The 26092-nt window shown below is 41.9% G+C and overlaps 1 protein-coding gene across 10 annotated transcripts in view; it reads right to left on the reverse strand.

Moving 5' to 3' along the window:
- LOC139373702 (bile acid receptor-like) overlaps window positions 1-18421 on the reverse strand; it is a 44935-nt gene extending 26514 nt beyond the window's left edge. For 3 of the 10 annotated variants that reach the window (XM_071114618.1, XM_071114609.1, XM_071114582.1), the window contains exons 1-3: window positions 18275-18421; window positions 9768-9981; window positions 6081-6449 (exon numbers count right to left, since the gene is read on the reverse strand). In XM_071114618.1, the coding sequence (XP_070970719.1) occupies window positions 6081-6449; window positions 9768-9864 (466 nt within the window). In that variant the 5' untranslated portion in view covers window positions 9865-9981; window positions 18275-18421. The other 7 variants (XR_011627600.1, XM_071114638.1, XM_071114599.1 and 4 more) reach the window with 7 other exon arrangements.
- Between the last annotated feature and the right edge of the window lie 7671 nt (window positions 18422-26092).

Here is a 26092-nt window from a genome sequence, read left to right on the forward strand (position 1 = left end):
TGTTAGTTGTGGTTTGTCACTTTGGGTGTGACTGAGCTCGTAATTTGTACATGGTGCTGTAAAGTAATGCTTACTCTTGGCACTGTGTGAAGTCCAAAAACAATACATACATTTTTCCTTGTCATGAAGAAATATAATATTGATCACCTTCTGAGTGTTTGTCATACCAGTGAAGCAGTGGTGAAAGTAGAAACAAACAGTGGTGAAAGTAGAAACAAACAGTGGTGAAAGTAGAAACAAACAGTGGTGAAAGTAGAAACAAACAGTGGTGAAAGTAGAAACAAACAGTGGTGAAAGTAGAAACAAACAGTGGTGAAAGGAAAGAGACCTCTGTTAAACAAAACACCAAAAAGTGTAATGACATTTGGCGATAGTCATTAGGACAGAATTTATGAGTCCACTGCAGTCTGTGCGTGTCTTGGTGTCGGCCACTCTTCTCTCCCTTCACAAAATGTCTGTATTCTAGTCTAACCACATTACATTTTAGAGAATAGGCTATAGTTTACCACCCATTTTCAAGCCCATTCGCTGATTTTCCATAACTCATTTGGTAACATTTGGTAATGATAGAAAGTGGTGTAATAACTGACAGGTTTCTTGACATTTTGTTTTAATTATTGTGATGGGCTCATGTTTCCCGGTAAGGCATACCCCCACTATTTATTTTGCCGGGACACCAGTACCAGACTGTATCGCCTTACTTGACCCTGCAGTGGAGTAAACTTCAAAAGAACTGAAGTTTAACAGAACATCCTCACCACCAGGTCACCTAATGTCATCTATTTTCATTCTTGTCCTCTACGAACGCAACGCCAGTCGAAAACAACATTCTTATCAACTACAAGTTCTTTTCAATAACACATTTCCTATGAGTCACTTGAGGGATCAACGTCTCTCCCTCCTCACAATTGAATTTCCCCTGTGGAACATCATTACTAAACCAACAAGCCAGAAGGCTTAATGAGCCAAATTAGGACTGGAAATGCAATTTAGTGCTTCAAGTGTTCAGCTGTTAACAATACTTTATTTCACACATGTGCATGTAGAATCACCTCACCAGAAGTGACAGCCTTTTAGAAGATGTGAGCCGATCCATAGAGGGCTTTCTCAAATGTTGAAGATGCTATTCTTTGGTGCTATCTTTGCAGTCAATAGCACTTCAATGTCTACAGTTATGATCTAGCTGTAAGAACCACTGTTCTTACAAAAAATAATGGTGCTGGATAGCTGGATAGCTGCAGTTTTACAGGCTCCTGACCAATTCTGCTATTTTGTATTAATGTTTATGTTTATTAATGTTTCTGCCATCATTTCCTATGAGAGCTCCTCAACATCAGAACAGCATTCACTAACCTCGATTTGGAGGAAGATTTCTACTTCAACGAGTCGGCAGCGCAGGACATACTGCTCATCCCGGACCAGGTCCTAATCCCCGAGACTTGGAAGAGAAAAAGATGGCGCAAACAAAAACATGCTCATCGAGTGAACGCACTCCTAGTGAACGCACTCCTAGTGAACGCACTCCTAGTGAACGCACTCCTAGTGGACGCACTCCTAGTGAACACACTCCTAGTGAACACACTCCTAGTGAACACACTCCATGTGAACACACTCCTAGTGAACGCACTCCTAGTGAACGCACTCCTAGTGGACGCACTCCTAGTGAACACACTCCATGTGAACGCACTCCTAGTGAACGCACTCCTAGTGAACGCACTCCTAGTGAACACACTCCTAGTGGACGCACTCCTAGTGAACACACTCCTAGTGAACACACTCCTAGTGGACGCACTCCTAGTGAACACACTCCTAGTGAACACACTCCTAGTGAACACACTCTTAGTGGACGCACTCCTAGTGAACGCACTCTTAGTGGACGCACTCCTAGTGAACGCACTCCTAGTGAACGCACTCCTAGTGAACACACTCCTAGTGGACGCACTCCTAGTGAACACACTCCTAGTGGACAAACTCCTAGTGAACGCACTCCTAGTGGACGCACTCCTAGTGAACACACTCCTAGTGAACACACTCCTAGTGGACGCACTCCTAGTGAACACACTCCTAGTGAACACACTCCTAGTGAACACACTCCTACCATCATGTCATCTGTGCAACTAGAGGCTAAAAACTCTAGATCACCTTCACTCCACACACAAAAATGCATAAAAAGCTCTCCCTCGCCCTCCCTCGCCATCCAAATCTGACCATAACTCTATACCTCTGATTCCTGCTTACAAGCAAAAACTCAAACAGGAAGTACCAGTGACGAGCCCAAGACAGAAGTGGTCAGATGAAGCGGATGCTAAGCTACATGACTGTTTAGCTAGTACAAACTGGAATATGTTTCAGATTCATCCGATGGCATTGAGGAGTTTACCACATCAGTCACTGGCTTCATTAATAAGTACATTGACAACGTCTTCCCCACGGTGATTGTACGTACATACCCAACCAGAAGCAATGGATTACAGACAACATCCACACTGAGCTAAAGGCTAGAGCTGACACTTTCAAATAGCGGGACACTAATCCGGACACTTATAAGAAATCCCGCTACACCCTCAGACGAACCATAAAACAGGCAAAGCGTGACTACAGGACTAAGATCGAATCCTACTACGCCTGGGTCTGACGCTCGTTGAATGTGGCAGGGTTTACAAACTTTCACAGATTGCAAAGGAAAACCCAGCCTCGAGCTGCCCAGTGACACAAGCCTACCAGACAAGCTAAATGCCTTCTATGCTCGTTTCAAGGCAAGCAACACTGAACCATGCATGAGAACACTAGCTTTTCCAGATTACTGTGTGATCACGCTCTCCGTAGCTGATGTGAGTAAGACCTTTAAACAGGTTAACATTCACAAGACGGATTACCAGGACATATACTCAGAGCATGCGCTGACCAGCTGGCAAATGTCTTCACTGACATTTTCAACCACTACCTGATCCAGTCTGTAATATCTACATGTTTCAAGCAGACCACCATAGTCCCTGTGCCCAAGAACGCCAAGGTAACCTATCTAAATGACAATCCCCGTAGCACTAACATCTTTAGTTATGAAATGCTTTGAAAGGCTGGTCATGGCTCACATCAACACCATAATTCTAAAGACCCTGGACCCACTACAATTCGCATACCACCCCAACAGATCCACAGATGATGCTATCTCTATTGCACTCCACACTGCCCTCTCCCACCTGGACAAAAATAACACCTACACTACCGTTCAAAAGTTTGAGGTCACTCAGAAATGTCATTGTTTTTTTAAAGAAAATATCATTTTTTGTCCATTAAAATAACATCAAATTGATCTGAAATACAGTATAGTTAATGTTAATGTTGTAAATTACTATTGTAGCTGGAAACGTCAGTTTTTTTATGGAATATCGACCTAAGTGTACAGATGCTCATTATCAGCAACCATCACTCCTGTGTTCCAATGACACGTTGTGTTAGCTAATCCAAGTTTATCATTTTAAAGGCCTAATTGGTCATTAGAAAACCCTTTTGCAATTACGCTAGCACAGCTGAAAACTATTGTTCTGATTAAAGAAGCAATAAAACTGATCTTCTTTTGACTAGTTGAGTATCTGGAGCATCAGCATTTGTGAATTTGATTACAGGCTCAAAACGGCCAGAAACAAAGAACTTTCTTCTGAAACTCGTCAGTCTATTCTTGTTCTGTGAAATGAAGGCTATTCCATGCGAGAAATTGCCAAGAAACTGAAGATCTCGTACAGCTATTCCCTTCACAGAATAGCGCAAACTGGCTCTAACCAGAATAGAAAGAGGGGTGGGAGGCCTCGGTGCACAACTGAGCAAGAGGATAAGTACATTAGAGTGTCTAGCTTGAGAAACAGACGCCTCACAAGTACTCAACTGGCAGCTTCATTAAATAGTATAGGAGGGGACTAAGCACACACACACTAAGCACACACTAAACACCCACAAACAGGGAAATCGATATCCAATAAAAGGTGTTATTACGTGCTCCACTAAGGCAGTTATTTATCTTATAACTTGTCCTTGTGGTAAAAATGATGTAGGTAAAACAAAGCGCGAATTAAAGGTACGTATCTCAGAGCATCGTAGCACCATTAGGTGTAAAAACTTTACTTTACCACTTCTTGGAGGCAGGCCACTCGATTTCGTCTCTGCGTTATATTGGCATCGAACATGTCACCCTCCCTAGGAGAGGGGGTGACCTTGATAATTTATTGTTAAAACGAGAGGCTGCCTGGATCTTTAATTTAAAGACCCTTGCGCCCTTCGGTCTCAACGTAGACTTTGATCTTAAGCCATTCTTGTGATTATTGTAACTTTGCCATTGTAATTGTTTGTAAACTTGTGTAGTCAAATTAATCTATGATCGTATGCTATCCATTTGTTGCTTGTATGCTGTTCTTTGTATGAGATTTTAATATTTGATTATTAACCAATGATATTAGGCCACTCTTGGCCATGATTACAGACACCTGTGTCTTTTGACACTATATAAACAAGTCATCCCGCAGTGTTTGTGATTATACCCTGATGAAGACAGCTTGGCTGTCGAAACGTTGGTATTACATTTTTGCATCTGAGCTCCTAGAGTGTGCGGCTCTCTTTTATTTTCAAGTTTCTATTCCGCTAGCCAGCACCTCGTCTTAATAGGTGTGCGTTTATTTTTCTTCTAGACCACGTCGAGTAAACAATAGTTTAATATTTCAACAGCGGCAGGCGATAGACAGGTCAAGGAAGGCAGGGGTCAGTAAACCAGAGGTGGGGCAACAGTACCGGACGGCATGCAGGCTCAGGGTCAGGAGCAGGCAGAGTGGTCAGGCAAGGTGTCAGAGGAAGGCCCTAAAACTTGTCAAAGACTCCAGCCACCCAAGTCAAAGACTGTTGTGTCTCCTATCGCACTGCAAGTGGTACCAATTCACCAAGTATGAAACCAACAGGACCCTGACCATCTTCTACCCCCAAGCCATAAGACTGCTAAATAGTTAGTTACATAGTTAAGCAAATAGCTACCCAGACTCTCTGCATTGACCCTTTTTGCACAATTATTTTTTTTATTCATCACATGCTCTACTGATACTGTTTATTATCTATCCTGTTGCCTAGTCACTTTATTCCTAGTTGTATGTACAGTACCAGTCAAAGGTTTGGACACACCTATACATTGAAGGGTTTTTCTTTATTTGGACTATTTTATACATTGTAGAATAATAGTGAAGACATGTTCTAAAGCGAGTACTGTAACAATATTTGTCGTTTGGCTTAAGGACAACAAAGTCAAGGTATTGGAGTGGCCATCACATAGCCCTGACCACAATCCCATAGAACATTTGTGAGCAGAACTGAAAAAGCCTGTGCGAGCAAGGAGGCCTAAAAACCTGACTCAGTTACACCAGCTCTGTCAGGAGGAATGGGCCAAAATTCACCCAATTTATTGTGGGAAGCTTGTGGAAGGCTACCCAAAACATTTGACCCAAGTTCAACAATTTAAAGGCAATGCTACCAAATACTAACTGAGTGTATGTAAACTTCTGACCCACTGGGAATGTGATGAAAGAAATAAAAGCTGAAATACATAATTCTCTTTACAATTATTCTGATATTTCACATTCTTAAAATAAAGTGGTGAACCTAACTGGACAGGGAATTTTTAAGACAGGGAATTTTTAAGACAGGGAATTTTTACTAGGATTAAATGTCAGGAATTGTGAAAAACTGAGTTTAAATGCATTTGGCTAAGGTGTGTGTAAACTTCCGACTTCAACTGTACATGATTCCATATGTGTTATTTCATAGTTTGGATGTCTTCACTGTTATTCTTCAACGTAGATATAATTCAATAACTTCAAATCCCTACACATCGACTCGGTACTGGTACCCAGTGTACATAGCAAAATTAACATTACTCATTGTGTATTTAATATTACTTTTATTTTTTTGTGCTATTACTTTTCTATTATTTCTGTATTTTCTGTCTTTCTGCATTGTTGGGAAGTTCCCGTAAGTAAGCATTTCACTGTTAGTCTACATCTGTTGTTTACAAAGCGTGTGACAATTTTTGTATCATGTTTTGATACCTTTACACCCCTCACAGGTGAGAGCATTATAGTGATACCCGGATGCCTTGTCCCCACACACCACACACAGCTCCTCCCCTTTGACACTGCCTGTGTGGCATGTGTGCCGGGTCCTATTGCACACCGCAGGCACAATGGTGGACGCCTCTTCCATTTCAGCATTATAAGTGCCCTCTAGGGGTCCTTTCCTCAGTTCATACATCCCTGTGGGTGAGTACCACTCATCAGCGTTGTACTGGGGGTAGTAGTTCTGACTGGAGTAGTATGGTGGGGAGGGCTCCACCGAGGGGTATTGCATGCTGGGATAGCTGGTGAAGGGTAAGACTTCCTGGTCTTGGAGCAGAGGGCTCCCTTGTTCTGACAGAATATCTGGATGGAGAAAAGAAAGAGGCATAGATTAAATGAGAGTATCACTGAATAGAAGTGTGCAATAAACTGATGATTTTAATGATGTAGAGTTTTTATAGCCAATAAAAAGTCAGCATTTTTTCAGCATGGTTCAGAAAAGCCACAATAGCTACACATTTCCCAAGACAATTAGTCCTGTATTTTCCCAAGCATAGTGAGTCACAACAAAACCATTTATCTGATCAGACAAAAAACACTTCCCAGCAGAAGCTAAAGTAGTATTAGATAGTGACTTAATTTGAGTTTTTAAACGTTAACATAACAGGGGATAGTAATCTACACATATAAACCCAGCAAAACTTAAAGGTAGACTCAGCGATATGACGCAAAAAGTAAACAGCATAGTGGGTCAATATTTGCAACAACTAAGAGCGTTGAAGTGCGAGGCTCAACTTCTCCACTGTTTTGGTGTGCTGGCTACCACACTGTAACAGCATGAAGCTAACCCATGCACATGCACAGATTCTGTGTGTGACTGTAAGAGCAAAGTATGCATGTAGCTCATCTCAATATCTGTGGCAACATCATTTCGCTGAGTCTACCTTTAACCTCACGCTCTCACAGAACACTGCAATAAAAGACTGAAAGGACAGCTTGGGCTAACTAACTACCTCCAAAGAGATATAGTACTTTTTAACCTTTATTTACAGTAACTAGGCAAGTCAGTTAAGAACAAATTATTATTTACAATGACAGCCTAGGAACAGTTGGTTAATTAACAGCCTTTTTCAAGCGCAGAAAGACAGATTTGATCTTGCAAGCTCAGGGATTCGATCAAGCAACCTTTTGGTTACTGGACCAATGCTCTAACCACTGGGCTACCTGCCAGCCCTGTACTTTCTGCATATACAGTGGGGAGAACAAGTATTTGATACACTGCCGATTTTGCAGGTTTTCCTACTTACAAAGCATGTAGAGGTCTGTAATTTTGTATCATAAGGTACACTTCAACTGTGAGAGACGGAATCTAAAACAAAAAACCAGAAAATCACATTGTATGATTTTTAAGTAATTCATTTGCATTTTATTGCATGCCATAAGTATTTGATCACCTACCAACCAGTAATAATTCCGGCTTTCACAGACCTGTTAGTTTGTCTTTAAGAAGCCTGTTCTCCACTCATTACCTGTATTAACTGCACCTGTTTGAACTTGATACCTGTATAAAAGACACCTGTCCACACACTCAATCAAACAGACTCCAACCTCTCCACAATGGCCAAGACCAGAGGGTGTAAGGACATCAGGGATAAAATTGTAGACCTGCACAAGGCTGGGATGGGCAACAGGACAATAGTTAAGCAGCTTGGTGAGAAGGCAACAACTGTTGGTGCAATTATTTGAAAATGGAAGAAGTTCAAGATGACGGTCAGTCACTCTCGGTCTGGGGCTCCATGCAAGATCTCACCTCGTGGGGCATCAATGATCATGAGGAAGGTGAGGGATCAGCCCAGAACTACATGGCAGGACCTGGTCAATGACCTGAAGAGAGCTGGGACCACAGTCTCAAAGAAAACCATTAGTAACACACTACGCCGTCATGGATTAAAATCCTGCAGCGCACGTAAGGTTCCCCTGCTCAAGCCAGCGCATGTCCAGGCCCTTCTGAAATGAGTACAACCCCAAGAACACCATCCTAACCGTGAAGCATGGAGGTGGAAACATCATTCTTTGGGGATGCTTTTCTGCAAAGGGGACAGGACAACTGCACCGTATTGAGGGGAGGATGGATGGGGCCATGTTTCGCGAGATCTTGGCCAACAACCTCCTTCCCCCACTCAGTAAGAAGATGGGTCGCATGACAACGACCCGAAACACACAGCCAGGACAACTAAGGAGTGGCTCCGTAAGAAGCATCTCAAGGTCCTGGAGTGGCCTAGCCAGTCTATAGACCTGAACCCAATAGAAAATCTTTGGAGGAAGCTGAAAGTCCGTATTGCCCAGCGACAGCCCCGAAACCTGTAGGATCTGGAGAAGGTCTGTATGGAGGAGTGGGCCAAAATCCCTGCTGCAGTGTGTGCAAACCTGGTCAAGAACTTCAGGAAACGTATGATCTCTGTAATTGCAAACAAAGGTTTCTGTAGCAAAATATTAAGTTCTGCTTTTCTGATGTATCAAATACTTATATCATGCAATAAAATGCAAATTAATTACTTAAAAATCATACAATGTGATTTTCTGAAAATTACAGACCTCTACATGCTTTGTAAGTAGGAAAACCTGCAAAATCGGCAGTGTATCAAATACTTGTTCTCCCCACTGTATCTATACTTATATTTCTACTTATATTATACATATTTCTATATTTCAGAAATGCTTTATCATCAGGTTTATCTACTCTGTCATAAAATATACAGTAATAATTCTATTCCTATTTTGTAAGCGTGAACCCTTGGTTAGACGTCAGCTAGCATTTGAACCATTTCGATACCTTAATTTCACTTTTATTCATTAAAATACATAAGGTAAAAATACATACTGGGCAACAACAAAAGACAGCTGGAATGTAGCCGTACAGTTTTATAGTGTTGAGTTAATCCAAACTCATCTGATAACACACATAACCCAAACTGATGCAACACGATCGACAGGCGTTAGACACTGACCTCCTTAAGGTTTGATCTGGACCATGGCCATCTCAGGGTCTCTCAGAGCATCCACAATAAAAACCTCCCCTTTCTCTGTCATTCTCTCTCCGTCTCTCTGTCTCTCTCTCTGTCTGTCTCTCTCCCTCCCTCTCTATCTCTCTTTCTTTCTCTGACCAACTGAAAAGTAATTCCCCTCTGCGGCTCTACTCTTACCGTTACTTCTTCTACTTCAGCATAACTCCCTCTATTGTCTTCGGAAAAGGAAATTCTCAATTAAAATGCTGGTTCAATAGTCCTAAAACAGAACAGTTTTGTGCTTGCTTGAGGACTGACTCAGGAATGACAAAGGGGAGCAAAGGTTTTCATGGTTACTTATTAACTTGACATTCACATTTCTGCCCATCAATAACGTAGTTGTTTTGGTAATGTGTAAAGTCACTTTCACATCTGGCCTGTGTGACTGGCTGCAACTGACTGAGAGGTAATGTGTGTCATAGGTGTCAACTCGATTGCCTGATCCCAGATCTGCATGTGCCAACTCCCATATCATTGGCATGCCATATGCATATACTGTAAAAAAAAATATGGTACACTGCATATTATGTATTGCATGACAAAAATAGTCAGAGGAGTTGGATGAAGCACATACAGTACTGATCTGGGACCAGGCTAGTCATTGGAGGTTGCTTACCAAAGAAGTGTGAGCTCTCAGACAGTGGGAATCCATCGTTGGGAGGGATCTGTAGTAGTCCCACCACATTGACGTTGTGGCCCACCCACTCATTCATTCACAAATCTGGTTGGACCTCAGCTCAGAACCTCAGCTCAGAGTAAAGATGGTGTGATTGGCCAAGACACAAGGAGGGAATTAAGAAAGTTCTTTCCAGTCCAATCCTGTAAGAAAACTAAGATACACCCAGACATAATGTTAGTGTTACTTTTGACATTTCGTTAAGCTACTTGGTGTTAAATACCTCATGGACAACTCTTTAGCCTTCAGAAAGTATTCACAACCCTTGACTTTTTTCACGATTTGTTGTGTTACATACTGAATTTAAAATTGATAAAAATGAGATTTTTTTTCACTCGCCTACATACAATACCCCATAATGTTTTTATGTTAATTACAAATGAAAACCTGAAATGTCTTCAGTCAGTAAGTATTCAACTCCTTGGTTATGGCAAGCCTAAATAAGTTTAAGAGTAAAAATGTAAGTAACATACTAAGTTGCTTGGACTCTCTCTGTGTGTAATAATAGTGTTTAACATGATTTTTGAATGACCACTTCATCTCTGTACCCCACACATACAATTATCTGTAAGGTCCTTCAGTCGAGCAGTGATTTTCAAACACAGATTCAACCACAAAGACCAGGGATGTTTTCCAATGCAGAAGGGCACCCATTAAAATCAAATCAAATCCAATTGTATTGGTCACATACACATGGTTAGCAGATGTTAATACGAGTGTAGCGAAATGCATGTGCTTCTAGTTCCAACAGTGCAGTAATATCTAACAAGTAATCTAACCATTCCCAACAACTACCTAATACACACAAATCTAGCAAGTAATCTAACAATTCCCCAACAACTACCTAATACACACAAATCTAAAGGGATGACTGAGAATATGTACATATAAGTATATGGATGAGCGATGGCCAAGCGGCATAGGCAAGGTGCAGTCGATGGTATAAAATACAGTATATACATGTGATATGAGTAATGTAAGATATGTAGACATTATTAAAGAGCCATTATTTAGAGTGGCATTGTTTAAAGTGACTAGTGATCCATTTTTTAAAGTGTCCAGTGATTGGGTCTCAATGTCGACAGCAGCCTCTCTGAGTTAGTGATTGCTGTTTAGCAGTCTGATGGCCTTGAGATAGAAGCTGTTTCTCATTCTTTCGGTCCCAGCTTTGATGCACATTGGTAGATGGGTTAAAAAAGCAGAGATTGAATATCCCTTTGAGCATGGGGAAATAATTAATTACACTTTGGAGGGTGTATCAGTACACCCAGTCACTACAAAGATAAAGACGTACTTCCTAACTCAGTTGCCGGAGAGGAAGGAAACCGCTCAGGGATTTCACCACGAGGCCAATGATGACTTTAAAACAGTCTCAGAGTTTATTGGCTGTGATAGGAGAAAACTGAGGATGGAACACAACATTATAGTTACTCCACAATACTAACCTGACAGAGTGAAAAGAAGGAAACTTATAAAGAATACAAATATACAAATAATTTTGCACGCCCAATTTTTCAGTTTTTGATTTGTTAAAAAAGTTAGAAATATCCAATAAATGTCGTTCCACTTCATGATTGTGTCCCAGTTGTTGTTGAATCTTCACAAAAAAATACAGTTTTATATCTTTATGTTTGAAGCCTGAAATGTGGCAAAAGGTCGCAAAGTTCAAGGGGGACGAATACTTTCGCAAGGCACTGTATTACTGAGTACCACTCTCCATATTTTCAAGCATAGTGGTGGCTGCATCATGCTATGGGTATGCTTGTCATCAGCACAGACTACGGAGTTGTTTTCTGATAAAAATAAACAGAATAGAGCTAAGCACAGGCGAAATCCTAGAGGGAAACCTGGTTCAGTCTGCTTTCCACCAGACACTGGGAGATGAATTCATCTTTCAGCAGGACAATAATCTAAAACACAAGGCCAAATCTACATTGGTGTTACTTACCAAGAAGACAGTGCATGTGGCCGAGTAACAGTTTTGACTTAAATTTACTTAAAAATCTATGGCAAGACCAACAAATGGTTGTCTAGCAATGATATACAAACCAATTTGACAGAGCTTGAAGAAATGTGAAAATAATAATGGGCTAATGTTGCACACACAATCCAGGTGTGGAAAGCTCTTAGAGACTTACCCAGAAAGAATCACAATCGAAATCACTGCCAAAGGTGCTTCTACAAAGTACTGACTCAAGGGTGTGAATACTTTTGTAAATAAGATATTTCTGTATTTCATTTGCAAACATTTCTAAAAACACATTTTTACTTCGTCATTATGGGTTATTTCTCACGGTGTGATTTGGGGAGTTTTGTTAACTATGATTTTTGTATTTCTATGTTTTGGCCAGGTATGGTTCTCAATCGGGGACAGCTGTCTATCGTTGTTTCTGATTTGGAACCATACTTAGGCAGCCCGTTTTCCCTCCTTTCTTTGTGGGAAGTTGACTTTGTTTAGGGCACAGCCTTTAGCTTCACGGTTTGTTTGGAGTGTTTATTGTTTTTGTCGGCGTCATCTTAAATAAAGAATATGTACGCTTACCACGCTGCACCTTGGTCCTCCTCCTTCGACAGCCGTGACAGTATTGTGTGTTGATGGGTGAGATTATTATTATTTTTAATACATTTTGAATTCAGGTTGTAACAATAAAATGTTGAATAAGTCAAGGGGTATGAATACTTTCTGAAGGCACTGTATACATTGGCAATGCATTATTCTACATTATGGTAATTATGATATTTGCAGAATTATCCAAATTTAACAATGACCATACCTCTACAATTCTTATGAAGTAATGTAAATGGCTTAATTCATCCTATTAAAAGAAAGAAACTCCTCACCTACTGCAAAAAAATTGAATGCATCCCTCCTCTGTGTTTACAGTATATGGTACCTCCCTCGCAACTCTCCCCAGTGCTACAATAGCCGTTGACCAGGGTAAGACAGTATTACCCTCTGACTGCCCCCTATCAATGTACAGTAATTAAGTCTCAGGTACTAAGTCTTTATACCAACACACCTGACAGGTTGTCTTTCCATACAGGCCAAGGTGAGGTAACATCCTGGGTGTGCCCCGTAGGAGGTGAAGGAGAGGGGTAACATAGGTGCTTATTGAAATTCTGGAAGGTACCATACAACACTAATGGGCTGGGCAAAGCTATCTTGGTTTATTAACAGTGAAGTAGCCTACTGTGGTGGAGTACACTTGCCATCCACTTAAAGTGTTTACTATACAGTAGTCTTAAAGTGTTTACTATACAGTAGTCTTAAAGTGTTTACTATACAGTAGTCTTAAAGTGTTTACTATACAGTAGTCTTAAAGTGTTTACTATACAGTAGTCTTAAAGTGTTTACTATACAGTAGTCTTAAAGTGTTTACTATACAGTAGTCTTGCGTTAACAGACTTCCAAGTCTCTTGGCTACTGGAACGAACGAAAGCCGCAAATTGAGGTTCCCAGTATTATAGTATTCTAATTCCTCAAAACACCTCATTGGATAATCCAATACTTATTGAATTACTGTGCTTGATAATGAATTGCTGAAAATAATGGTGCATAACAGTAGAGAAAGCCAACATTTACTTTCTATAACAGGCTGTGTATAATACAATAGCATGCATTGTCAAATAAAGTTCAGTTTGTGTTTCGCTGGTTACATTTGGTAAGATTGGCTGCATAAAGCCACTGAATGTAATTTCCTCAGGACCTTGTCTCGTGTCATGTCTTGTTTCCCTTTTGGTGTAACCATAACCACACTGAACACTACTCAATTATTGTCTTTAGGTTACATTCTGTATTGGGAAAGGGGGATACCTAGTCAATTGCACAACTGAATGCCTTCAACCGAAATGTGTCTTCCGCATTTAACCCAACCCCTCTGAATGAGTTCTGTTCCTGTGCTGAACACAGGTGCTATTCTATTCCTCTATTATCACAGTAAAATAAACACAGTCCTTTCCCCAAACTTTTCCATGGACTCCCTGAATCTATCACTGACTAGCAGCACCCATGGTGGCTGCAGTGAACAGAGAGGAGGTAAATCACCATGTGCATCATGGGTTGGAACCGGTTCAGGGAACAGAACAGAAAAACAGAAAATAAATACCTTTTATGAGGAAGAGAATCAGAACTGGTAACAAAAGTGACCTACACTTTCCACCAAAAAATTCAACAAATCGCCTATGCAAAGCCCTCACTCTATCCCTCAGAAACTAATTCCAGTGTCTGCCTACCAGCTGAAACTATTTGCCAGTGTGTGTGCATGTGTAGGCTACCTGCACATCCCCTTCCGAAGCATAGTCTAGTCAATAAAGTCAAATGTTATTTGTCACATGCTTCGTAAACAACAGGTGTAGACTAACAGTTAAATGTTACTTAAGGGCCCTTCCCAACAATGCAGAGAAGAAAATATAAATAGTTATACGAGCAATAAATACACAATGAGAGGTAATTGAAGTAGATACACTACTGTATATATACCAAAGTATGTGGATACCTCTTCAAATTAGTGGATTCGGCTATTTCAGCCACACCCGTTGCTGACAGGTATATAAAATCGAGCACAGAGCCATGTAATCTCCAGTGGTGTAAAGTACTTAAGTAAAAATATCTGAAAGTACTACTGAAGTAGTTTTTTGTGGTATATGTACTTTACATTACTATTGATATTTTTAACAACTTTTACTTTCACTTCACAATGTTCAAAAAAAAAACGAAGTACTTTTTACTCCATACATTTTCCTTGACACCCAAAAGTACTCGTTACATTTTGAATGCTTAGCAGGACAGGAAAATGGTCCAATTCACACACTTATCAAGAGAATATCCCTGGTCATCCCTACTGCCTCTGATCTGGCGGACTCACTGAACACACATGCTTCGTTTACAAATGATGTCTGAGTGTTGGAGCGTGCCCCTGACTATCCGTAAATAAATAAAACAAGAAAAAGATGCTGTCTGGTTTGCTTAATATAAGGACTTAAAAATGATTTATAATTTTACATTTGATACTTATATTTTAGCAACTACATTTACCTTTGATACTTAAGTATATTTAAATCCAAATACTTTTAGACTTTGACTCAAGTAGGATTTTACTGGGTGACTTTCACTTTTACTTGAGTAATTTTCTATTAAGGTATCTTTACTTTTACTCAAGTGGTGTAAAGCTTGCCGCCATTGGACTCTGGAGCAGTGAAAACGCGTTCTCCAGAGTAATGAATCATGCTCCACCATCTGGCAGTCTGACGGACGAATCTGGGCTTGGCGGATGCCAGGAGAACGCTACCTGCCCCAATGCATAGTGTCAACTGTAAAGTTTGGTGGAGGAGGAATAATGGTTGGGGGCTGTTTTTCATGGTTCGGACTAGGCCCCTCAGTTCCAGGGAAGGGAAATCTTAATGCTACAGCATACAATGACATTGTAGATGATTCTGTGCCTCCAACTTTGTGGCAACAGTTTGGGGAAGTCCTTCTTCGGGAGCGTCGGCACCGCCATCGCCTCTCTCCGTCCTCCGTTGACCGCTCTGAGTCAGAGCCTGAACCCATAGAGGTAGGGGCCATACGCCTACCCGCGGCTGAGCGATGCCGTCAGAGACAGTTAGGGCTCTGTCCCTATTGCGGCCAGGAGGGGAACCAGCTCCAATGGTGTCCGGTACGTCTCAACCCGGAATACATGAGAGCAGAGGGCGGCCCTGTGATCATCCGTTTCCTGGGTTAGGAGTGAGTATCGATTTCACTAGCTGGCTGTCCCTCATCTATTGTTTCTACAGCTCTAGTGGATTCCGGTGATGCGGGGAATTTTATTGACCAGGCCCTTGCCTCCTCCCTGCACATCACCTCATACCCGCTCTCCTCTCCGTTTCCGGTCCAGGCATTGCGTCCATTGGGATCCGGTACTATTACGCACAGTCACAGCTTCTCACCATGGGACCCAAGCACCACCTCCGCACCCTTGCACAAAGTCATCCTTGGTCTCCCGTAGCTCCAACTCCATAATCCCATCATCTCCTTGTGGATTACCGCCTGGAGACCAGGATGTCGGAGGACCTGCTTTTCCGCACCCTGTGTTTCCATGTCAGTAGAGGGCCCTGTGAGTGTCTGCCAGCCCATCAACTGGTCCTCCCGTATCGTTGGCCTCATGTTCTGGGACGTAGATGTGGACATCCGCCAGGCTCTGGGGAGAGAACCCGCTCCTGCCACCTGCCCTCCGGCACGCATCTACGTTCCCACGGGGGTCAGAGATTGGTTGCTGACTGGGGCACACACATTCCTCGCCACTGGACACCCAGTTATCACCCGCAACATTCAATCCTTTTCTGAGAAATACTGGTGGCTCACTTTGGCGCAGGATGTTGCACACTATGTCAACTCATGTTGAGTATGTACTCAATCTAAATTTCCCAGGCACTCTCCAGCAGGGAAACTCCTTCCCCTTCTTGTGCCTCAGCGTCCCTGGTCTCATCTGTCCATTGATTTCATCACTGATCTCCCCTCCTCTGATGGTTTCACCACCATTTTGGTGGTTGTGGACAGATTCTCAAAATCATACCGTTTCATCCCTCTCTCTGGTCTCCCAACTGCTCTCCAGGTCACAGAGGCATCGTTCCAGCAGGTCTTCCGGGCACTATGGCCATCAGGAGGATACTGTCTCCGATCGTGGTCCCCAATTCACATCACGTGTATAGAAGTTTTTCAAGGAGAAGCTGGGGGTCACGGTCAGCCTCACTTCCGGGTACCAGCCTCAATCTAACGGTCAGGTGGAGAGGATGAACAAGGCGCTAGGGAGGGTCTAGAGGAGTCACTGCCAGGACCGGCAGGGTGAGTGGGCCCGATTCCTTCCTTGGACTGAATACGCCCAGAATTCACTTCGTTACTCCTCTACCAGGCTGTCTCCCTTCCAGTGCGTCCTGGGGTACACGCCGGCCCTGGCTCTGTGGACCCCGAGCCAGGCAGACGCTCTTGCGGCGGACGAGTGGTTCCGGCGTGCAGAGGCGGTTTGGAAAGCTTCCCACGTCCGGCTCCAATGCGCCGTCCGCCAGAAGAAGAAGCAGGCGGACCGCCACCGCAGTGAGGCTCCCATAGTGAGGCTCCCGTGTTCCATCCTGGTGATCGCGTCTGGCTCGCTACCAGGAACCTCCCGCTCCGCCTGCCCTGCTGGAAACTGAGACCCCGGTTTGTGGGGCCATTCAAAGTCCTCTGGAGGGTCAATGAGGTAACATACTGATTACAGCTCCCCACTAACTACCGGACCCTCTTTTCATGTTTCCCTCCTCAGGCTGGTGGTTCCTGGTCCCCTGGCTAATGCCGTCCCCCATGACACCCCTCCGCCTCCCCTGGACGTCGTGGGGTCAGATCCAGTACCTGGTGGACCGGGAGGGGTATAGTCCAGAGGGGCAGTGCTGGGTTCTGGTGGATGCCATTTTGAAGACAACATAATCAGAGAATTCCACCTTCGCCATCTGGACCAACCTGCTCCATGCCCTCGGGACCGTCCTCCTGGCCGGCGTCATCCTGTGGCTGGAGCGGCTTGTTGGCGGGGGATACTGTCACATCTGCTCCCCCTCTTCTGTGTCAACGTCGTTGGTCTACTAACCACCGGTCCTGGCAACTCATCATTACGCACACCTGGCAATCTTCATTACACACTCCTGCGCCTCATCATCAGACACACTTGGACTTCATCACTTCCCTGATTACTCCCACTTTATCTGGCACTTCATTGTATTCACCACTCAGGCAGTATTGGTTATGTTATCTTGTCTGCCATTTTGTATTGGTCTACGTTCGTTAATATTAAACTCACTAACTGCACTCGCTTCCTGACTCCTTAAGTCGACGTTACACTTATTGAAATAATGCATGTCATAACAAGATGCCAAGCTCCTCCTCAAACCTCTTTCGCTCTCTCCCCACAAGCAAAATTTCAGTGGCATCTTGCGCCCTACATTTATCTGTCCAATGCTTGTAAACAACCATAGCTTGCCTGCTCTATATCAAGCTGCTCTATCCGCACAGATTGGTGAAGTCATTTTATGTTGAGCTAAATGTATAAAATGTCAATTTCAGCTGTTTAAAAAGAAACAATATAAATTGGTACTTTTTGGGGGGTTCAAAACTGTTTTTTTCTGGTCAGAACAGTGGAACGGAACAAAGAAATGTATGGTTCTGTTTAGAATGACACGATTGGAAAATAATTTCAGTTCCAACCACTGATGTGAACCATTGGATTTATACATCTTACCTGACATAGCTTTAATGAATTACTCAGGGCTAATTTCCCCAGAGATTAAACCGCAGCCCACATGAAGATCCCAACGAGGGCGTCAAGGCCAGTTCGTCAGCCTACACAACGAGTCAACCTATCCCTCTCACCAATTATGACAAGTATTTTTTTTTTTACAGCTTGCTATACGTGATACATGTTTGAGTTATCATTCGTCCTTACCTTATTTCTCAGTGTGGATTTCCCCTGTGTAAATCCAGTCTAGTCCCAGCCTTCACCCTATCTCTGATCCCCACGTAAAGTACAGAACCAGCAATATTTGCTAATGAGCATCTGAATGTCTGGGGTTGTAGGAAGAGTATGTGTGACTGGCTGGGGTCATGGTGAAAGGGGACAGTGGTTATTAATTAAGCTGTCCATTCCTCTCCATGAACGCACTACCCCTCTTCCCCCTCACTACCCCTCTTCCCCCTCCTCCCCCGCCTCCTCCTATCCCCAAAAGCCCTCCTCATCCAACCAAGCGATGTGGTGGCCATGTCTGCTGCCTAACATAGACCAGCACACTCCCTCTGACACGTCACAGACACACACACAATTAGTCACAGGAAGTAAGTCTTGGATGAGGCACAAGTTAATAAGTTGTAAGGCAAGGCATTCATTGGATACAGTAGTTCATGTTCACCATAAATCATAACGAACACAAAAGTGCTATGATGCTGTGTTTAGAATGTAATTATTTACAGTAGTACCTTAACACAAGGCCCATAGGCAGACACACTGGAATTGCTCTCCTGGCTAGGCCACCTATTGTAAGGTTTGTTTATACAATATACTGTAGCGTAGCAAGAAAATAATAATTGTAGAGCTGAAGAAAAAAAATGTATTTTGCAGGTAGACATGTTGGCAGTCTCAATTCAGATAAGGGATCCTATTCATAAAACATTGTTCAAGGGTGTCTTGATTTGGAGCCTGGCGTTAGTTTGCTTAGCCAATGCGTTACAGTAAGAAGTAATTCCCCTCACTGCTTTTTAAAAATGTTTATTACACCTTTATTTAAGGTCCCGGAGTGGTCCAGCCAGTCTCCAGACCTTAATCCCATAGAACATTTGTGGAGGGAGCTGAAGGTTCGAGTTGCCAAACGTCAGCCTTGAAACCTTAATAACTTGGAGAAGATCTGCAAAGAGGAGTGGGACAAAATCCCTCCTGAGATGTGCAAACCTGGTGGCCAACTACGAGAAACGTCTGACCTCTGTGATTGCCAACAAGGGTTTTGCCACCGAGTACTAAGTCATGTTTTGCAGAGGATTCAAATACTTATTTCCCTCATTAAAATTCAAATCAATTTATAACATTTTTGACATGCTTTTTTCTGGATTTTTTGTTGTTATTCTGTCTCTCACTGTTCAAATAAACCTACCATTAAAATTATAGACTGATCATTTCTTTGTCAGTGGGCAAACGTACAAAATCAGCAGGGGATCAAATACTTTTTTCCCTCACTGTACAGGCTCCCTTCTTTTCACTCTGTCATTTAGGTTAGTATTGTGGAGTAACTACAATGTTGTTGATCCATCCTCAGTTTTCTCCTATCACAGCCATTAAACTCTGTAACTGTTTTAAATTCACCATTGGCCTCAATGTGACATCCCTGAGCGGTTTCCTTCCTCACTGGCAACTGATTTAGGAAGGATGCCTGTATCTTTGTAGTAACTGGGTGTACTGATACACCATCCAAAATGTAATTAATAACTTCACCATGCTCAAATGAATATACAATCTCTGCTCTATTATTTTACCCATTTACCAATAGGTGCACTTCTTTGCGAGGCATTGGAAAACCTCCCTGGTCTTTGTGGTTGAATATGTGTTTGAAATTCTCTGCTCGACTGAGGGACCTTACAGATAATTGTACGTGTGGAGTACAGAGATGAAGTAGTCATTCAAAAATCTTGTTCAACACTATTATTGCACACAGAGTGAGTCAATGTAACTTATTATGTGACTTGTTAATCAAAGTTTTACTCCTGAACTCTTGTAGGCTTTCCATAACAAAGGAGTTGAATACTTATTGACTAAAGACATTTCAGCTTTTTATTAATTTGTAAAAATGTCAAAAACATTATTCCACATTGACATTATAGGGTATTGTGTGTAGGCCAGTGACACAAAATCTAAATTTAATCCATTTTAAATTCAGCAACACAACAAAATATGGAAAAGGTCAACAGTGTGAGTACTTCTGAAGGCACTGTATGTTGTGCCCAATAGAAATTAATGGTAAATAATGTGTTTAATTTTGGAGTCATTTTTATTGTAAATAAGAATAGAATATGTTTCTGAGCACATCAACATTAATGTGGATGCTACCATGATTATGGATAATCATGAATGTATTGTGAACAATAATGAGTGAGCAAGTTACAGATGCACAAATGTTATATTTCCCCAAAAATGCTAACCTCCCCTGTTATTGGTAATGGTGAGAAGTTAGCATGAACACACTGCAAATGCATCCAACAAGTTTGTAGAGTCACAAGCTTTATGTGGTCATTGCGTGCTTGGAATATGGGACCAAATACTACACTTTTGACCAAATGTAATACAATATAAATGAATTTGTCCAAATACTTATGACACCTTCAAATGGGGGGACTACAAATATAAAGTGCATTAATTTCTAAACGGGTAAACAGTACGCATGAAACTACCCTCCAATAAAAGGTGACTTTCTCTTCTGTTGCCTCATAAAACATTTGATCTCAAATCTAAAATACTGGAATAAAGAGACAAATTAAAAGTTGCAGCTTCACTGTCCAAATAAACACGTAGGCGAGTGTGTATTATGTAGAAGCTTATAGAGACACTGGGGCCTATTCCAGACTCTATTCTCGTCACAGCTTTCCTCATACTACATCCAGCTGTGGATGGTCAATCACCGACCATTTAGAATCCCACCGTACCTTCTCCACTATGCAATCTGGTTTCCGAGCTGGTCACAGGTGCACCTCAGCCACTCTCAAGGTCCTAAATAATATCATAACCGCCATCGATAAAAGACAGTACTGTGCAGCCGTCTTCAACGACCTGGCCAAGGCTTTCAACTCTGTCAATCACTGCATTCTTATCAGCAGACTCAATAGCCTTGCTTTCTCAAATGACTGCCTCGCCTGATTCACCAACTACTTCTCAGATAGAGTTCAGTGTGTCAAATAGGAGGGCCTGTTGTCCGTACCTCTAGCAGTCTCTATGGGGGTGTCAGAGGGTTCAATTCTCGGGCCGACTCTTTTCTCTGTATATATCAATGATGTCGCTCTTGCTGCTGGTGATTCTTTGATCCACCTCTACGCAGATGACACCATTCTGTATACATCTGGCCCTTCTTTCGACACTGTGCTAACAAACCTCCAAACAAGCTTCAATGCCATACAACACTTCTTCCATGGGCTCCAACTTCTTTTAAATGCTAGTAAAACTAAATGCATACTCTTCAACCAATTGCTGCCTGCACCTGCCCGCTGGACTAGCATCACTACTCTGGACGGTTCTGACTTCGAATATGTGGACTACAAATACAACTACAAACTACAAATACATAGGTGTCTGGTTAGACTGTAAACTCTCCTTCCAGACTCACATCAAACATCTCCAATCCAAAATTAAATCTAGAATCAGCTTCCTATTTCGCAACAAAGAATCCTTCACTCATGCTGCCAAACATACCCTCGTAAAACTGACTATCCTACCGATCCTTGACTTCGACGTTGTCATTTACAAAATAGCCTCCAACACATCTATAAGTTTTGCTAGGTAAAGCACCACCTTATCTCAGCTCCCTGGTCACCATAGCAACACCCACCCGTAGCACGCGCTCCAGCAGGTATATTTCACTGGTCATCCCCAAAGTCAACACCTGCTTTGACCGCGTTTCCTTCCAGTTCTCTGCTGCCAATGATTGGAACGAACTGCAAAAATCACTGAAGCTGGAGTCTTGTATCTCCCTCACTAACTTTAAGCATCAGCTGTCAGAGCAGCTTACCGATCACTGTACCTGTACACAGCCCGTCTGTAAATAGCACACCCTCAACTTCCTCATCCCCATATTGTTATTTATTTATTTGTTTGCTCTTTTGCACCCCAGTATCTCTGCACCCCAGTATGCCCTGGCTGAGGGAAGGAGGTTCTCACCCAAGATTTTGACGGTACATGGCCCTGTCCATCGTCCCTTTGATGCGGTGAAGTTGTCCTGTCCCCTTAGCAGAAAAACAACCCCAAATGTTTTCCACCTCCATGTTTGACGGTGGGGATGGTGTTCTTGGGGTCATAGGCAGCATTCCTCTTCCTCCAAACACGGCGAGTTGAGTTGATGCCAAAGAGCTCCATTTTGGTCTCATCTGAACACAACACTTTCACCCAGTTGTCCTCTGAATCATTCAGATGTTCATTGGCAAACTTCAGACGGGCATGTATGTATGTTTTCTTGAGCAGGGGGACCTTGCGGGCGCTGCAGGATTTCAGTCCTTCACGGCGTAGTGTGTTACCAATTGTTTTCTTGGTGACTATGGTCCCAGCTGCCTTGAGACCATTGACAAGATCCTCCCGTGTAGTTCTGGGCTGATTCCTCACCGTTCTCATGATCATTGCAACTCCACAAAGTGAGATCTTGCATGGAGCCCCAGGCCGAGGGAGATTGACAGTTCTTTTGTGTTTCTTCCATTTGCGAATAATCTGACTGTTGTCACCTTCTCACCAAGCTGCTTGGCGATGGTCTTATAGCCCATTCCAGCCTTGTGTAGGTCTACAATCTTGTCCCTGACATCCTTGGAGAGCTCTTTGGTCTTGGCCATGGTGGAGAGTTTGGAATCTGATTGATTGATTGCTTCTGTGGACAGGTGTCTTTTATACAGGTAACAAACTGAGATTAGGAGCACTCCCATTAAGAGTGTGCTCCTAATCTCAGTTTGTTACCTGTATAAAATACACCTGGGAGCCAGAAATCTTTCTGATTGAGAGGGGGTCAAATACTTATTTCCCTCATTAAAATGCAAATCAATTTATAACATTTTTGACATGCGTTTTTCTGGATTTTTTTGTTATTATTCTGTCTCTCACTGTTCAAATAAACCTACCATTAAAATTATAGACTGATAATTTATTTGTCAGTGGGCAAACGTACAAAATCAGCAGGGGATCAAATACTTTTTCACCTCACTGTACAGAATAAAAAATATTCCAAAGCATGAATCCTGTTTGTAATAAGGCACTAAAGTAAAACTGCTAAAAATGTGGCAAAGAAATTAACTTTATGTCCTGAATACAAAGCGTTATGTTTGGAGCAAATCCAACACAACACATCACTGAGTACCACTCTTCATATTTTCAAGCATGATGGTGGCTACATCATGTTATGGGTATGCTTGTCATCTGCAAGGGAGTTTTTTAAATGAAAAGGAAAAAAGCCTAGTCTGCTTTCCAACACACACTGGAAGACAAATTCACCTTTCAGCCGGACATTAACCTAAAACTAAAGGCCAAATATACACTGGAGTTGCTTACCAAGACTACATTCATTGTTCATGAGTGGCCTAGTTACAGTTTTTTTGTGAAATCGGCATTAAAATCTAAGGTAAGACTTAAAAATGTCTGTCTCGCAATGATCAACAATCATCTTGACAGAGCTTAAATAAGCTTTTAAAGAATAATGTGCAAATATTGTACAATCCAAGTGAGGTAAGCTCTTAGAGACTTACCCAGAAAGCGGTAATCGCTGGCAAATGTGATTCTAACATGTATTTACTTATGTAAATGAGATATAACATTTTAATGTTCAATACATTTGCAAAAAATATTTGTCATTATGGGCTATTGTGTGAAAAGTTTGTAGTCACAAGCTTGATATAAATGTCCCTTTTTCAGGATCCTGTCTTTCAAAGATAATTAATAATAATCCAAATATCTTCACAGATCTTAATTGTAAAGGGTTTAAACACTATTTCACATGCTTGTTCAATGAACCATCAACAATTAATGAACATGCATCTGTGGAACGGTCGTTAAGACACTAACAGCTTACAGACGGTAGGCAATTAAGGTCACAGTTATGAAAACTTAGGACACTAAAGAGGCCTTTCTACTGACTCTGAAAAACAACAAAAGAAAGATGCCCAGGGAATTTACACATTTTAAGTTTGCTGAAAATAAACGCAGTTGACAGTGTGAGGACGATTATTTTTTTGCTGAGTTTAGTCATTGCTTGCTAGGAATATGTGTCCAAATAATACACTTTTAACTAAATGTAATACACTATAAGTTAATTTGTCCAAATACTTATGACACCTTCAAATGGGAGGACTAGCTACATAAAGTGAATCCATTTCTAAACGGTAAAACAAATATGTATGAATATGCCCTCAAATAAAAGATGACATTCTGTACTGTCACTTCATATAAAGCAATTGATCTCAAATCCAAAATGCTGGAGTATAGAGACAAATTAAAAGTTGTAGCTTCATTGTCCAAATAAATACGTTGGGGAATATATATATATATATATATGTTTAAAAAAACAAGCGTTTAATCATTAATGGGTCTGTTGCTCCATCCAAAGAGGCCCTTCTGAGTCAACAGAACAGACAGTCGATATGAAATAAACAGGACCTGCGTTTGACTGCTGCCTGTTTGTGGACTAAATAGCTGCTCTGTGTCCAAGGGCTTTGGAGGTGACTGGTTTGTGATAGCCTGATGAGAAGGACGCGTAGTGGGTCTGAGAACCATGTAACGTGTACAGTAGGCTACTGTATTTTCTCCACTATTACATAGATTGTATTGCTTTCCAGTGGTGTTTTTGAGTGAGGGTGTGGTTACCAATAAGGGTGCAATTTACATTGGTTTATCGTGGTGGACATGTTGTGAGCCTGACCCGGTTGTTGTGTGGCCATAACCAATAAACACTGCCAGAAGTAATGGTGCTACAGATGCAGCATTTTTTTGGGGTGTCACAGCAAAGCACAGACAAGTGTTGAATGGCTTGCTTCATATACGGTATAGTATGGCCCTCAAAAAATAAATCACCCTTATTTTTGTAGTGTACAATATGCTATCTCTTTTCACTCCTCATGCACGTTCACCCTTTCTCCTTTAACCTCATGTTTAGTTATTGATTGTGAATGGAAAAGCTGACTGTTTACTATTTTGAACCACCTCCTAGGACTGTCGCAAAAATACCAATGAATATGAGCCAATAACAAGGTCCGTAACCTTGAACCCTTCTCAGGTCTATCCGTCAGAACAACTTGTTAACATACTGTACAATAGCAGATAACAAGAATATAGCAAGCTGACACAGCATTCCCCTCTGAAAATCTCTACAACTAGTCTTATTCAGGATAGAAAGAACAAGTAATAGCCTATCTTGAAATTACACGCTTCAATTCATTATTTTTAATTCCTTATATTCATCCTGAGTTACCGATTGAGCATTCCGCCCATTTTAAATCAGGAATTACAATAATTAACAGTGTTTGCCTACACAAATTACTGTAACCTCGGGGCGGCAGGGTAGCCTAGTGGTTAGAGCTTTAGACTAATAACCGGAAGGTTGCAAGTTCAAATCATCGAGCTGACAAGGTACAAATCTGTCTTTCTGCCCCTGAACAGGCAGTTAACCCACTGTTCCTAGGCCGTCATTGAAAATCAGAAGTTGTTCTTAACTGACTTGCCTAGTAAAATAAAGGTAAAACCTAAAGTGTCCCACTAATTTGCTAGTTATCAATCAATGTGAGAATGAAGCAGCTGATGGATGTAAGTGTTCAGGAACAGACAAGGTTGGGAGATGGGAAACAGAGCGGTCTGTGTTAATTTGAGCCACCAATGTCACACAGTGTGTTGATTGTAGAGTGGCCATTTTGTGTCATAGTGACAGATAAAGACAGTCCAACTTCAATGGGAGGAAACCAGTGTGAATGTGGTTTTTATTAATGCGTTCAATTACTCATGGCAAAGAATGTTACCTTCAAATCATACATGGAATTTACCGTAAGGCCT

The sequence above is a fragment of the Oncorhynchus clarkii genome, chromosome 2 (assembly GCF_045791955.1).
Source record: "Oncorhynchus clarkii lewisi isolate Uvic-CL-2024 chromosome 2, UVic_Ocla_1.0, whole genome shotgun sequence".
Taxonomy (NCBI): domain Eukaryota; kingdom Metazoa; phylum Chordata; class Actinopteri; order Salmoniformes; family Salmonidae; genus Oncorhynchus; species Oncorhynchus clarkii.